The sequence below is a fragment of the Lissotriton vulgaris genome, chromosome 8 (genome assembly GCF_964263255.1).
Source record: "Lissotriton vulgaris chromosome 8, aLisVul1.2, whole genome shotgun sequence".
NCBI classification, from domain to species: Eukaryota; Metazoa; Chordata; class Amphibia; order Caudata; family Salamandridae; genus Lissotriton; species Lissotriton vulgaris.
The window spans coordinates 1,378,253,858-1,378,267,380 of NC_141696.1; the positions used below are offsets into that span (position 1 = coordinate 1,378,253,858).

At 46.8% G+C, this 13,523-nt stretch overlaps 1 protein-coding gene across 3 annotated transcripts in view; it reads right to left on the reverse strand.

Moving 5' to 3' along the window:
* Positions 1–13,523, reverse strand: part of RCAN1 (regulator of calcineurin 1) — a 311,157-nt gene that overhangs the window by 20,943 nt on the left and 276,691 nt on the right. For 2 of the 3 annotated variants that reach the window (XM_086935368.1, XM_086935370.1), the window contains exon 2: positions 4,020–4,193. In XM_086935368.1, coding sequence (XP_086791494.1) covers positions 4,020–4,193 — 174 coding nt within the window. Of the gene's footprint in view, positions 1–4,019; positions 4,194–8,927; positions 9,386–13,523 lie in introns of those variants that run through there. The other variant, XM_086935369.1, reaches the window with a different exon arrangement.

Consider the following 13,523-nt stretch of genomic DNA (forward strand, 5'->3'; position numbering starts at 1 on the left):
GCGTTATTTTGAGGATCTACGTCCAATCTCTCTCATGTCCTTTCTCACATACAAACACACTCCCTGATCTGTTCTCAAGGAAAAAACTCCTCAGAAATTGACACCTTGCTCGAGAGTGGATGCCGAATGTAGGTCTGCAAAGACTGAACACACGCCAGATACTTCGGCTAATCTGAGACAACGATAAGGAGTTTCATTTGGATTCATTGCATTCACCCTATGTGGATCGCTGAATGATTTTTCCTACCTGGACCTATGATGTTCATCCATGCCCTGGAGCGGCACTCAGCAGTATGTGTCCTACCAGGGGCGGCTCCTTTGCTAAGGAGGAAGAGTATCAGCCCACTGCTTCAAAGCAGTGAAAAGGAAAAATAAAATGATAATAACGGAACACTATTACTTCATTTTGAGGAATGCACTGCAGCCAGGTTGTTAGTGTAGGAGAGTAGGATCTGCTGCTTATAGTTACCCCCACTTTTTACTGATGTTTTACTGTTTTCGACTTAGTCTGGCTGGGATCCTGCTACTCAGGACCCCATCCTAGCTGCTTTCTCTTATGAACTGATTGCATATACTTTAGGTACACTCCAGATTGAATCCTGGGGTACCCTTATAAGTCCCTAGTATATGGTATACTATGTACCTAGGGCACAGGTACCCCAGAGGCCTCCCAGGTGCTGCAGCATGTATTATGCCACCCTTGAGATCCCACTCAAATTGGCACCACCAGTCTGCTACTGCAACCTGTGTAAGGTGGTGCATGCACCCCTTACTTAGATATAGGTTCACTATATCTACCTTATCACTGCACATATAAACATATCAGTCACCCCTATGGCATGCCTTATCAATCCTTAAGGCAGGGTGCTGGGTTTTATGTGAGAGGGTGCCTATGCATGAGCAGAGCCCCACTGCAGCCTTCGGAATCTATTCCCTGGGGTGGTTCTGAGATGCAGCCATAACATATACTCTTAAGTGCATTATAACCTTGCGGTAAATGCTAACTTTAAAACTGCTGCACAGAAACCTGTTGTGTTTGGTGTCAAACACCTTGGAATCATACCTCCACACCAGTAACTGGAGTGGTAGGTAGGATTCTACCCTCCTAGAGGGAGAAATATGACAACACCGGTAAACCCGGTACCAGCTTTCTCGACCCTGGCATCACAAGATGGATGCTGCCAGCCACAGACACAAGTCTGCCCTCCTGCTGCTGGACGAAACTCCGGCAGGGGAAGGCTGGACAATAGGTTTCCTGTCACAGGGGGGTGTAACCACCTCCCAGACAGGCTTTAATGTATTGGGCTGGGTGGGTGCACTCAGAGTGCTTTGATGTCTGCACTTGGGGCACATTTGGTGTCCCTGTGCATAGTCCAGCTCAAACTGGTTGCAGGAGCCATTTTCTCCTGCTCTGGCGCGAAACTGGACAAAGGACATGGGTTGAACCACCCCTCTGTACTGGCCCTCCCATAGGTGGGTCCCCAGAGTTTGTCCTACCCATTCCTTGGGTATAAAGTAGGAACTCCTGTTTACAGGACTTTAGATTTACCTGGACAAAACTCTGCTACAGAAACCAAGTACTTCGACTATCTACACTGTGTTGGATGACTAAAGAATCTCCCTTGGAATAAAGGAGTTATTCCCTGCTGAGAGGCACCAAAGACGCATCTGACCGGTTTGCAACTCAGAAGCTCCTTAGGACTCCGAAGACTTTTGCAATACAGGAGGTGGGTTTCCAAGTGTCCCCGAGGTCGACTAGTGTGCTCAGCAAACCGTAAACCTGTATCCCTTGTGGTGACAGTGCAACCCGAACCCATGGGCACCAAGTCCATTTGCAGAAGCATCTGCTTTGCGGCGACCCCTGAAGCTGCGCTTTGGGCTACTTGTAGTCCAGACCCGGAGCAGTGATTCCACCGAAGATTACCAGCTTACACTCCACAAGTGTTTCGTGGGCTGGTATTTTGTGATTCCTCTTGAGGTCTCTTTGCAATCCCTGGTCCGTTGGCCTTTTGGTCCCTGTGAAGGCAACTTTAACTTTCAGTGGGCTTACCTGGTTGCTCCAGACGTGCCCTGACTCTCCATCGCTTGGGGAGTCCCCAGGACCTTGCTGGTCCTCACCGAAGCATCTTTTCTCTGACCCCGTGGGTTGCAGTTGCCAAGGCTTGCTGGTGTTTAATCCGAACACTGACCCCCCAGCACTCGACATCCTTCATGGGACAGCTCGCTTGCGGACTTTGGTGATCCTCGACGTCTCCTGGTCCCCGTGGCTGCAGAGTCCAGCTTCACCTCTTCTCACCTGATATCGGTGGGCATTCGTCTACCGAGCCCTTGGTCACTGGCAAGTGACCCATACTCTGTACCCTCTGCTTTCAGGTTCTTTTCAGCTTCGATTCAGGCTTGGATCACACCGGACACTTTTCCTCTTCACAGCAGCAGCACTTTGCAGCATCACGCCTTTGAAAACTACGAAGATTCCCGACACCCTTTGACAACTATGCACCTGGGTTAGGTTACAAGAGTACTCCGGTGCTCACATGGGTGCTGGCCTTAGAACCTTCTAAGTTTGAAAGGGTTTGCTGAAAGTCCTCGCCTAAGTGTCCTTAAGCCTTAAAATTCCAACCGCGACATTCCCATAGAGTTGTACGGACCTCGCAGCTCTGTTCTCACACTGCAAGCGTCCCCCGTGGGTCCCTTGTGTCACTACCTTGGGTGGTTCCCTGGGGTACCAGCGATTCTACATGCTCTAGGCACTGTAAATAGTGAAGTTGTGGTTGTTATATCACTTTCTTAGTATATGGTTTGGTCTCCCCTGGGGCCCACTGTGTGTTGTGCTATTTACTGCTATTCTAATGATTTAACATTGTGTGCTTTGTTCTCTAATCTCATAAAGAGGTTAGTAGAGAGGGTTTAGTAATAAATACATATATTTTATATATATATACTTTGTGTGGTTCTCCTTTCATTTGGTCATTCATGAGATTATAGACTGGTAAAACACGCTGCTTTACATTCCTCTGAGACTTAGCCTGAAGGCTGCTCTCCACAGCTACCACTAGAATAGCTTTCTTTAACCCCTTCAGTGCTGCGCGAATTCCGCTGCGGTGCTGAAGGTTCTAAAGAACCTATGGACTCATGACGGAACGGTTCCGTCATGAGCACAGGCCAACCGACGCTCATGACGGAACTGTTCCATCATGAGCACCGAAGGGGTTAAAGGTTGTCTTTAACTTAATCATCAATAAGGGTTGTTTGGAATGGTACACGGTGCCCACTATAACTAGTGGTCAGCATATACCAGGCCAACTTCTCACAGTTTGGGCGGGGCAGACCGGGCTTCCCTGATGTTGAGTGAGGAGGAGGAGGGGTGGCTGCACCTTAAGTGCTTATGAGAGGGCCGGCCAAACCATCATGCGCACTTTGCGTGTTCTCCACAGGCTATATTTTACAGCCTAGGCGGAGAACATGCCTAGCCGCCCAGTCCCTCTCTGAGAGCCGAACCACAGCGCTCAGACCAATCACAACACTGCTGTAAGGCAGCGTTGTGATTAGTAAGGGGATTCTGGGAGGCTGTGTGCTTCCTGGTTCCCTCTGGAGTAGAGTGGGCGACGGCGACCACCAGGTAAATTTATTTATTTATTTCCCACCCCCATCTTCCTACAACCACGCCACTGTTCCCTCCCAGCTGCCACTGTGTCCTAGTAACATAAAGGCTTCTGAATGCCTTTTTTAAATGGTCTATTCTTCCCCTGGTTTCCATCCGATACACGGCCCAATGTTCTTAGGCCTCCATTCGCAGGGTTCCTTTTGTGCAAGACACTTTATATTGAATTTCTTAGGGTAGATCTTTCCAAGAGGGTCGATGGCTTGTCTGAAGCATGGCCTCACCACCTGAGCATGGGATTGTGCCTAAAACTTGTACCTTAGGCATGACAAGCAGTCAAACAAGATTACCAGAAAAGTAACAAATCCCTAAAGAGAAACAACAACACACGGCCAGACACAAATCTGCAAAAACCCACCTGTGCAAAATACAGTTTCATTTCCTTGCCTAGAAAATCGGTTTTGTGCAGCTGGATTCGGGCCTCGGCGGCGGAGAGCGGGTTGCTGAAGTTGATGCGGACACGCTTGAAGCTCTTGAAATACTGGAAGGTGGCGTCTTCATCAAACATTCGAAACAGAGATTCAAATTTGGCCTGGAGAGAAAAAAAATATCAAAATTAAGAAGCAGCTCTAGCCTTTTACTGTCAAAAAAGGTATACAAGCTAAAATCCCTAGCAGGTATATTTGCAGTCTACAGGTTTGCAGTTTTTTTATGTTATAATCATTAGAATAAAAGATATGCCCAACATTCTGCTGAATCCATATCTGTGTGTTACAAGTAGAATACCATCCTAATGTTTTGCATTACTGTTTGATATCCTAAATGTAGCCAACTTCCTGTATCTCTGTATGATAAGTCAGATGATTGGTCAAACTGGACAAAAAGGCAGTTTCCTTTGGGCAGGGTTAGCACATAGTGAGGCACCGCCACGACTGACGGCATCACGAAGGCCAGAGCAAGATCTACTCTTAAAAGTTTATAACAGATCCTTGTGGAAAGGGAGGACAGCAGTACCATCAGCAGATACCCCAAGATGTACACAAAAGCAAAAGGAAGTGAAAACATTCCATACATCTAGATTTTATGAAAATGTACTGCATTTGTGAGAAATATTAAATATTTTCCAGTTGTTTGAGACGCAGATTCTAAATGCAGGGCTGTCAAAAGTATGTGCCACAGACTACGGTCTATTTCAAGATAGGTTTTTATCATGGGCTTATGGCAACTATTGCTGACCCCTCCTCTGAATAAAGATGTTGGATAGACGCTATCTACAATATGTGAAATCAGATCACCTTGCGGAGATTTCGAATTATTACACGAACATGATAGGCACGACAACTGGAGACACGAAAAGTACACACTCAAGATTTGGGGAATACATTTAGAATGGGAGATCTACAATTATAAGACAAATTACTCAACAGCTTGTTGTTAAGAAAGATGTATGTTTTATTTCATCCCTTTTACAGTGAGATCATTTTTAGCAGTCCGTTAGATTTAGACTCCTCGGTCCATTCCATCAAAATCAAATGGTCCAGGCACATTTTGCCTCATCTGGACTGAAAGCAAAGGTTTTCTAAGGTGAATTCAGACCATTTGGTTTGAACATGCCGAACCCATACCAAAAGGAACTAGTCAATCTAATCTTCCCAATGGCTGAGAACATTAGTTGGGGTTTCACAAAAAAGAACACACTCTGTTAAATGTTGTTCTTCAGAGAATTTGCCAACGCCAAGATCATCACTCAAATCCTGGATACCCTATCGGGTGATTAGCCGCGCTTTATAAATCCTGATTGATTCAGGATGAAAAGCAAAATGCAGCTATAAGCAGGTGCTTGTGGGCAATTTGCCCAGGCGCACAAAAGAGTAATTTGTCTACACAGCATAAAGAATGTGCATCAATGCTACTGGCAGATAGCATCTTATGTTATGTTATAAGTGACTTGTAGCGCACTCGACTACTCACGAGTGTCCTGGCGCGGGTGGATATAGATTAAAGGATCGAGGCTCTAATTTGATGTAAAAAAATATTAGGAACTACATTCAAGAAACGAAAGACACAGGAAACCACAGTCTCTCAATTTAGTGTCAGTTAAATGACGCTAGCCATCTATTTCCTCTTTCAGTGGAAAACAGCTGGGTTTTTCTGCACAGTGGAAATGGTGCTTATTTCACAAAACAAGTCTGTAATAGGTTTCTAGGTTTCCACATACACACGGGGCAGACAACAGACCTGGCCTGTTGGTAACACAGTTGTGACCAGCACTGAGACATTCAATCACTTGTACTTACTTGGTGACAACACCACAAGACTTTGAAATAGCTTCAGTTCTGAGTTTGTCTTATCTCCATATTCTTCACCCTAAATCTACCAGACACTGATAAGATAGATCTAAATATATGTGACATGGCTACCATATACCCACGTTTCCCTGACAACCCATACGCACGTGGAGAATGAAAAATGCATTCTGGGCTGAATTGGATGCTGATTGGAGTACTGCCTTGTTCTTACTTGAAATCACTGAATTTGGTTTTCCAAATGGGGAGCAGTGGAGGTCAATAGTTATTAAGTTTTCTTTTTAATGTTGGTGTTTATGGAGTGCAGACCTAGCCAGCAGTGTAGCGGAGCGCTTTGCATATAACATAACAAAGGTAGGTCAGAATGGCTCCACATAGTAAGGGTACAGCAATGAGATCCCAACAGTAACGTCTACCAGTGATGACCTTGTGGGACACCAAGTGGGGATCAAAGAGAGGTTTTAACCGCATCGCTGCGGCGGCTATTCCGCCGCAGAGCTAAGGGGACGGGGTGGCCGCAAGGCGGCCGCATGCTGGTGACGGAACCGCTCCGTCATCAGCCGCGGTTGGGCTGTGCTCATGACAGAGCGGTTCCGTCATGGCCCCGCCTGCTCAATAAATCGCGCCGCGCAGGCGCGAAATCAGCGCCGCGCCATGACGGAACCGCTCCGTCATCAGCACAGCGCCACCGCAGCTGATGACGGAGCGGTTCCGTCATCAGCATAGAAAGGGTTAAGAACTTCAACTGTAGACTCAGAAGTAGTCCGTACAAAGGATGGAGGCGGGAAGAGCGGTGTAGGGAGCATTTAGTCTGGTAGATGCAGCTAAACCGTTGAGTCTTAACATTTTTTCAGAGCGATAGATCTTTTGGCGTGAGGGATCTGGTTACAAGGCCTGGGGGCCTAGCAAGAGAAGGCCTGGTTCATGGTCTTGCTTTCCTTGTTTTGGGAATTTCAAGGATAGGCCCAAATTTGCCATTTCGGATTCTTTTCGCTTCTGTGGTCTGGAGTTTGTTCTTTAGGTACAGACACTTTGTGTTCCATGCACTTCTTTCACTCACTGTGCCATGTTCGTGGAAAGAACCATGTTTACAACTCTTCAACAACACTAACACAGCATTCACTCTATGAATGTGCAACTCAAAAAGAATTGTTAGCCTCATCAATTTATGATCACAAATATTTTTGGCGTCAAACATTTAGTAACTCCATATCTCACTCCAGTCTCTTAAAAATTTACCAAATGACTCCAGTCTCGGTAAAACTAACCCCAGACTGTCTGACGATACACAACAAAGCATGTCTGTACACTTGTGAAAGGTTCTCACAACAGACCCAAGCCACAAGCAAATATGTGAGTGGGCACAGCATCACCAGAAGCGCAGAGGCCTATGGGTAAATAAGAACGAGGGCCAAGGTGTGCAACTGCAAGCCATGTAAAGCTGAAAATATGCTACATGCAAACACGTGGCTGACTCTTCTCCACCAGCCAACCACCAGGTTGTCTGATTTCCCAGCATGCTAGGCGTCTTCTAGATATCACTAAAAGGCAGTTACTTTTACCATCCCAAAGTCCTAACCAAGGTTCAGTATAATGCAAACTGCAAGTCAGTGCCACCTTTCTACCGCAGCTCGAAAAACTGAAGCAGTGGTTCCAACTCACTTTTCATAAAAGAGGTTTATCACTAAAACATCAAAATACCAGTTCATTTGAGAAATCGATTTCCAAACGCGCATACATCTTTAGACCCGCACTTCATGATTAAACATGTCTTTGTGCCCATCGGGTGCTTTATTTGATAGTGATGTCTTTCATACAGACCTTAAGCTCATACCAAATATTCTACAAGCATGCCAATGTAAAATCCCGAACGCCGTCTTCCAAAAAAATAAAAAGGGGGTTTGAAGGTGTATTTTTCCCTCCATGAAGCCTCTACTCGCGTGACACTCCAGTTCCGCCATCCGCCCCTACTGTACAGGATAGGGTTACCTTTTTTCCACTGGGCTGTTACTCATCTACTGACAGTGATACCTGGGCCGGAGCCATCACACACAAACAAGAACCGGCGCCGCAGGTTCAACGTGCAACCTTCTAACGCCGCCTGCGCGCCTCGGGTCGTGCACGACTGATTCCAGGCGCTTGACCGTGAACCAACAGTTCATTCACCCTGCGCTGCGTTCACGGGTAGATAGATGCTCCGTGGAAGGTTATTATGCTGTGTATGTACGTGCAGCAGCTTGATGTACCATAGGGAAACTGGCGGGCACAGTCTGTCAGCAGCTGTTCGCAGCCGGCTGCGGTGTTATTCCATCACCGGAAAAATGTTTTACATGCCAAGCTGGCACGCTATCCACATCCCTTTGCTGACGTCATCGACGCCATATCATTCCTCTGTGACACTCTTATAAACATTTTCCAAGTAACAAGAACTTACTGTCCAATTTGCTCTCATAAACCGCATGTAATATAATAAATAAACATTAAAAATACATTCTAAAAGGATCGTGCCCTTTTTACGCAACTCTAAAACCATTCGGTATTAAGGTGCTGTAATAAAAGTGCTACAGTACTCATTTCGTCAACTTCCGTGTGATGAAACGCCGAGTCAGCCCAGCCGTGGTTCAGACATGTTACTAATCTTACTAGTGTTAACGTGATGTAAATAAAACGCGGATATAATCCCCCAAGGCACTGGGGCTCAACAATTGAAATGTCTTCGGAAGGATGAGAAGCGAGAGCAGCCCTGCCGACAGTTGAACCTGTGACCTGATGGTTGAAAACAAAGTACTCAGGAGCGACCGCTTAAATAACAGAGCCGGGGCACCCAGCAAATCAACATGAAGGTAAAGCCATCTCGGTAGCAGGTGCATTCACTTACTATGTCACCAGGAGAACGCAGCAATGCAAACACTCGTATACCCTGAAAAGTCCCAAACTTCAGATACACTTGTGCAAAATACGTCACCACAGTCTGCACTTTAAAGCCCACCAGGGTCAAGTAACAGCGGCCAGGCGCTCACCCGGTTCTCGTTGTGGCTGAAGAGGTCGGCGCCCGACACGCAGGCGATCAGCGAGCCGAAGCTGTAGTGAAAGTTTCGGAAATGCATCCTGGCGGCAGCCTCCGACGGACAGACAGACAGACAGAGCGATCCACAGACAGAGCGGGTTCAGAGGTCCGAGAGCAGCGCTTTGTGCAAACTGAGCTTATAAAGGAGGCGAGCTGACCCCTCCCAAAAACAGGCACCGAAACAAGCACTAAAAAAAAAAACTCCCGATGCCAGGGCAAGGGACAGAGCGGATTCCTAAACAAAACCCAGCGCGCGCGCAGGCAGCCGGGGACAGGCTCTAAGCTCCGGCTGGAAAGCGGTGACGTCAGCACGTTAGTCAGTTTCCCTATGCTAATTAACTTTGCCTTTTTGCTTTGGAGGATGGAAAAACAGCTGAGGTCTGCATCGCAGCTGCTTTATCAACTCCCCTGGCCGCATAGTTTCCATCGCGAGTAATTCCATTCAGCGTGGGGCGGCAGCTCCGCGCCCCGCCGGCCGGGCCGGCCCTCCTTGAGATGGAAAATGTGAGTGCCCAAGGACCGGGCCTGGCGCAATAAACAGTCATTATCCGTCGGGGTCATTGCGAGACGCTGGAAACTGAGACGGCTCCCGGGCCGTCCACACCACACCCCTGCCGAACAACTGGCGACCCATTCAGGAGAGAAAACTAGCGCATTAATGTGGTTATGACCAGCGGCGTCGAACCTGTCTCTCCACCGCTTAAACTTTCCAGTGTTTGCGACTGTAAATTACGTTGTTTGCCCGCAATAATGCACAGGCTGCAAACGGATTCGCGGCAGGAGACGGCAGACCCACTGGCTGCCTGTTTATTATAATTGTAAAATATTATTTATATATAATGCTTACTACCCCGGACGAGGCGTCGAAGCGCTTTTCGGCGAGTAGCACGATCCTAATTTACAGGATTAGTGGTGAATTGCAATGGGGAAATATGAAATTCATTTGAGCGGTGGGCATGCGAGGCTGTTATTTGGCTTTAAAAGGACAGTGAAGCGATAGATGTGGACCGATTTACAAAATTAGCTGAGCACAGGAAATTGTGTTACAGCCGTACTCTTTTATGCTCTTGTAGAATCCTTTGTGACTTGGCCACGAAATGTCCAACTCTCTAATGCACACGATGCAAAACAGACCGCAGGAAGGAGGACAGGAGCACAGACCTCATGGAACCAATTTATAAAATCAATTATGAGTACCCTAAGTAGTACTACAGGAGTACTCTTTTATGTACTCTTAGAGGCCTTTGTGACTCGGCCACGAAATGTCCAACTCCCTAAAGCACACGATGCAAAACAAACCGCAGGAAGGAGGACAGGAGCACAGACCCACTGGTTGCGTGCTCATGGAACCAATTAATAAAATCCATTCTGAGTACCGTAAGCAGGGCTCGAGACGGGGTACCACGCGGCTGGACAACGTCCCCCCACTTATTTTACTGGGGGGACGCCGTCCCCTGCCAAACAGCTGGACTTCACTCTTAGGCCTCTCTGGGACGAGGAGCTCGGCACCTTTCGTGACGTCATTTCCTGTCGTGACATCACTTCCGGTGACTGTATCCCCCCCACTTCGTTTTTTAGGACTTGTGCCCTGACCGTAAGTAGTACTACATGAGTACTCTTTTATATACTCTTAGAGGCCTTTGTGACTTCGCCACGAAATGTCCAACTCCCTAATGTATGCGTTCCAAAACTAATCGCAGCAAGAAGTATAAACCACAGACCCACTAGTTGTCTGTTTATTGACCGTGTCACAAAAGTAGTCATCAGTAAGGGAACTAAGAAGTATTACAGGAGTACTCTTTTATGTACCCTTCCTTGCACGTCTTTCTGACTTGGCCACAACGTGTCTTAACTCTCTAATGCCACACGGCAAAACAAATGGTTTTAAGAAAGACAGGACCACGGACTCACTGGTTGCGTGCTTATGGAACCAATCTCAAAATAAATTATGAGCACTAGAATTAGCACTACAGCAGTACTCTTTTATGTACTCTTAGATGCCTTTGTGACCCAGCCAAGAAATGTCCAACTACCTAATGCACACGCTGCAAAACAAACCGTAAGAAGGGCAAGACCACAGACCCACTGGTTGCGTGCTAATAGCTCTAAGATAAAAAATCAGTTAGTAGTACTACAGCAGTACTCTTTTATGTACTGTTAGATGTCTTTGTGACTCGGACACAAAACGTCTAATTCCCTACCAACTCTAGGGAAGAGGTTTGGCGCCGCGGCCTGGGCGACTGACGCTGGACGCTGGGGATCACTGTTCGATCCCCGGCTCTGGCAGCAGGGGGTCTGCCCAGCACCATGCGACTGGACGACTGATGCTGTAAGCTGGGGATCACTGTTCGATCCCCGGCTCTGGCGGCAGGGGTCTGCCCAGCACCATGCGACTCTGGGCAATAGCTCGCTTAATCTTTCCAACGGCCCTCAGATCCGAGATACCCCTTCAGGGGTGATTTGTGCGCTATACAAGTACTGGATTTTTATTAATTAACTCCATATTCCACACGCTGTGGAATGATTCTAGACAAGAAGCTCAGGATCACAGACCCACTAGTTGCGTGTTCCTGGGACTGATTCACACGATCATTTATGACAAGCAGTGCTACACTAGTTCTCTTTTGCGTACTTTTACATACCACTGTGACTTATGTCATAAAATGTTCAAGGCGTAATTAGTAAATACGCACAGTGATTTAAACGAATTGTATAAGAACAGTATCTAAATATTCCCATTTACTTCAGAATTTAAATGTTTCGGGGCCAAATCACATTGGGACATAAGAGTGCATAAAAGGCTAGTGCAGGAGCACTATTTTACATTCGCCAAAATGCCTTTGTGAATGGGTGGCTAAATTCGTTAGGGTTCAGCTTGGAGCTGTAAACCCTCAACAAGCCTTGAGGGATGCTCTCATTTTTCAGTGCAGATGTTCACCCTGTACAGGGGTTAACTAGGCAGCCTGCGCTTCATAGATGGGTCATATCCCTGTGAAGGGTCTGCCCCCAGCTTGTTGGGCTTCCGCTACGCCATTCAACTCGCTCCCAAATAGGGGCACCAATGTCCTCTTGCACGTCAAGATGAGAGACAGAGATGCCACGACTGGCAATCTGCAAGATCCAATGCTCATAGTGGCTCTATCTCTATCGGCAGAGAAAACCTAGTCTGTCATTAATTATCAATCGCCCCCCCCCCCCTCAATTAGATGACCTGTTTAGAATTCAACAGAACTCATAATTAGAGAAATTGGTAGTCTCTTCCTAAATATTTTCACTTAGGTGGAGGAATGACCAAATCGTGTGTAGTAACTAGGGGTGGGTGATAAATTCCGCTCCGTTGGCAGAGTTTTGGCCATTCCGTGTTACGCATGGAATGCAGAGTTCCGGCCACATTCCGCCAACTGCCACATGGCAGAGTTTTGTCTCGCGCAAGGCTCGCTAACGGTAAGTTGCGGAGTGAGATTTGGAATCCCCTAGCATGATTTTTGGTCACTAGGAGGGCACCCAGTAAGATTTTCCCGCAGTGGATGGTCGCAACTGTTTGCGATTGGAAAGCTGGCACTCAGTGGCCGTAAAATCAACTTGAGAAGCTGTGCCATCTGTTGTGCCACAAGGTACCGTTTGTGCTGATTTTTCAGCCAAGAACGAGCTCCAAGGGCTAAATATCAGCATGCGCAACATGGCTATTTGCGCCCATTCGCTGAACTCCGTGGAATCTCACAGAATTTTCGTGTAACTCCGCGGAACTCCGCAGAGTAAAACTCTGCGATGTCCGACCACCTGTAGTAGTAATCATTAACAAAGCAAATTTCTCTAGCTCCTAAAGAGAGGAAAAATTTTACTATACTTCACTAATACACATTGTATAAGTACAGCACAGGCAGCGCCATTGCAAGGAAAAGTCACAGATCTACCCCGTGGCAATGAAAGAGATGCAGGGAAACCTTTGACGTGTCTGTTCTTGTAGTAAAGGTAAGGCTTATAAAATAAAATGTATGGGGCTGTGGCTTACAAATGACAGCAATGCTTCTCCATGGAGCCTGTATTAAAATATTACTTTCTTTCCGCATGGCACACACACAATTTCTTAATAATTATTTCTGTTCCCCAGTTGTGTTGTGTTCGCCACCTTGTCGGTGCGCCGGGACGCTCCTTCGCTGGAGCAGCCGTGCGCAATACAAATAGCACTAACATAACATAACAGGGACATTGTGGTAAGAGAGTTGTCACGCTTGTTCTTTCAGGCCCTGTAGCAGCCTCTCAACCAAAGCAGTGCTCAAACAGAATCTGTGGTTCAGGAAGCGGGAGAGGGATTATGCCTCATGTTCCAACAAGGCGATGCATTCATTTTGATCAAAGGGCATAAGTAGACCATGCTTTCATCAATGCGCACTGAAATAGGAACTATTGCTGAGAGAATTATTTTTGCCTTGCAATAATCAGTGAAGGTACCTTGACAGGTTTGCCCTACCTACCCTTTATAGTTCCTCTGTAATTTGTTTTGCACAGTGGTGCTAAAGTGAAACAATGCTAAAGCATTAAAAGGCCT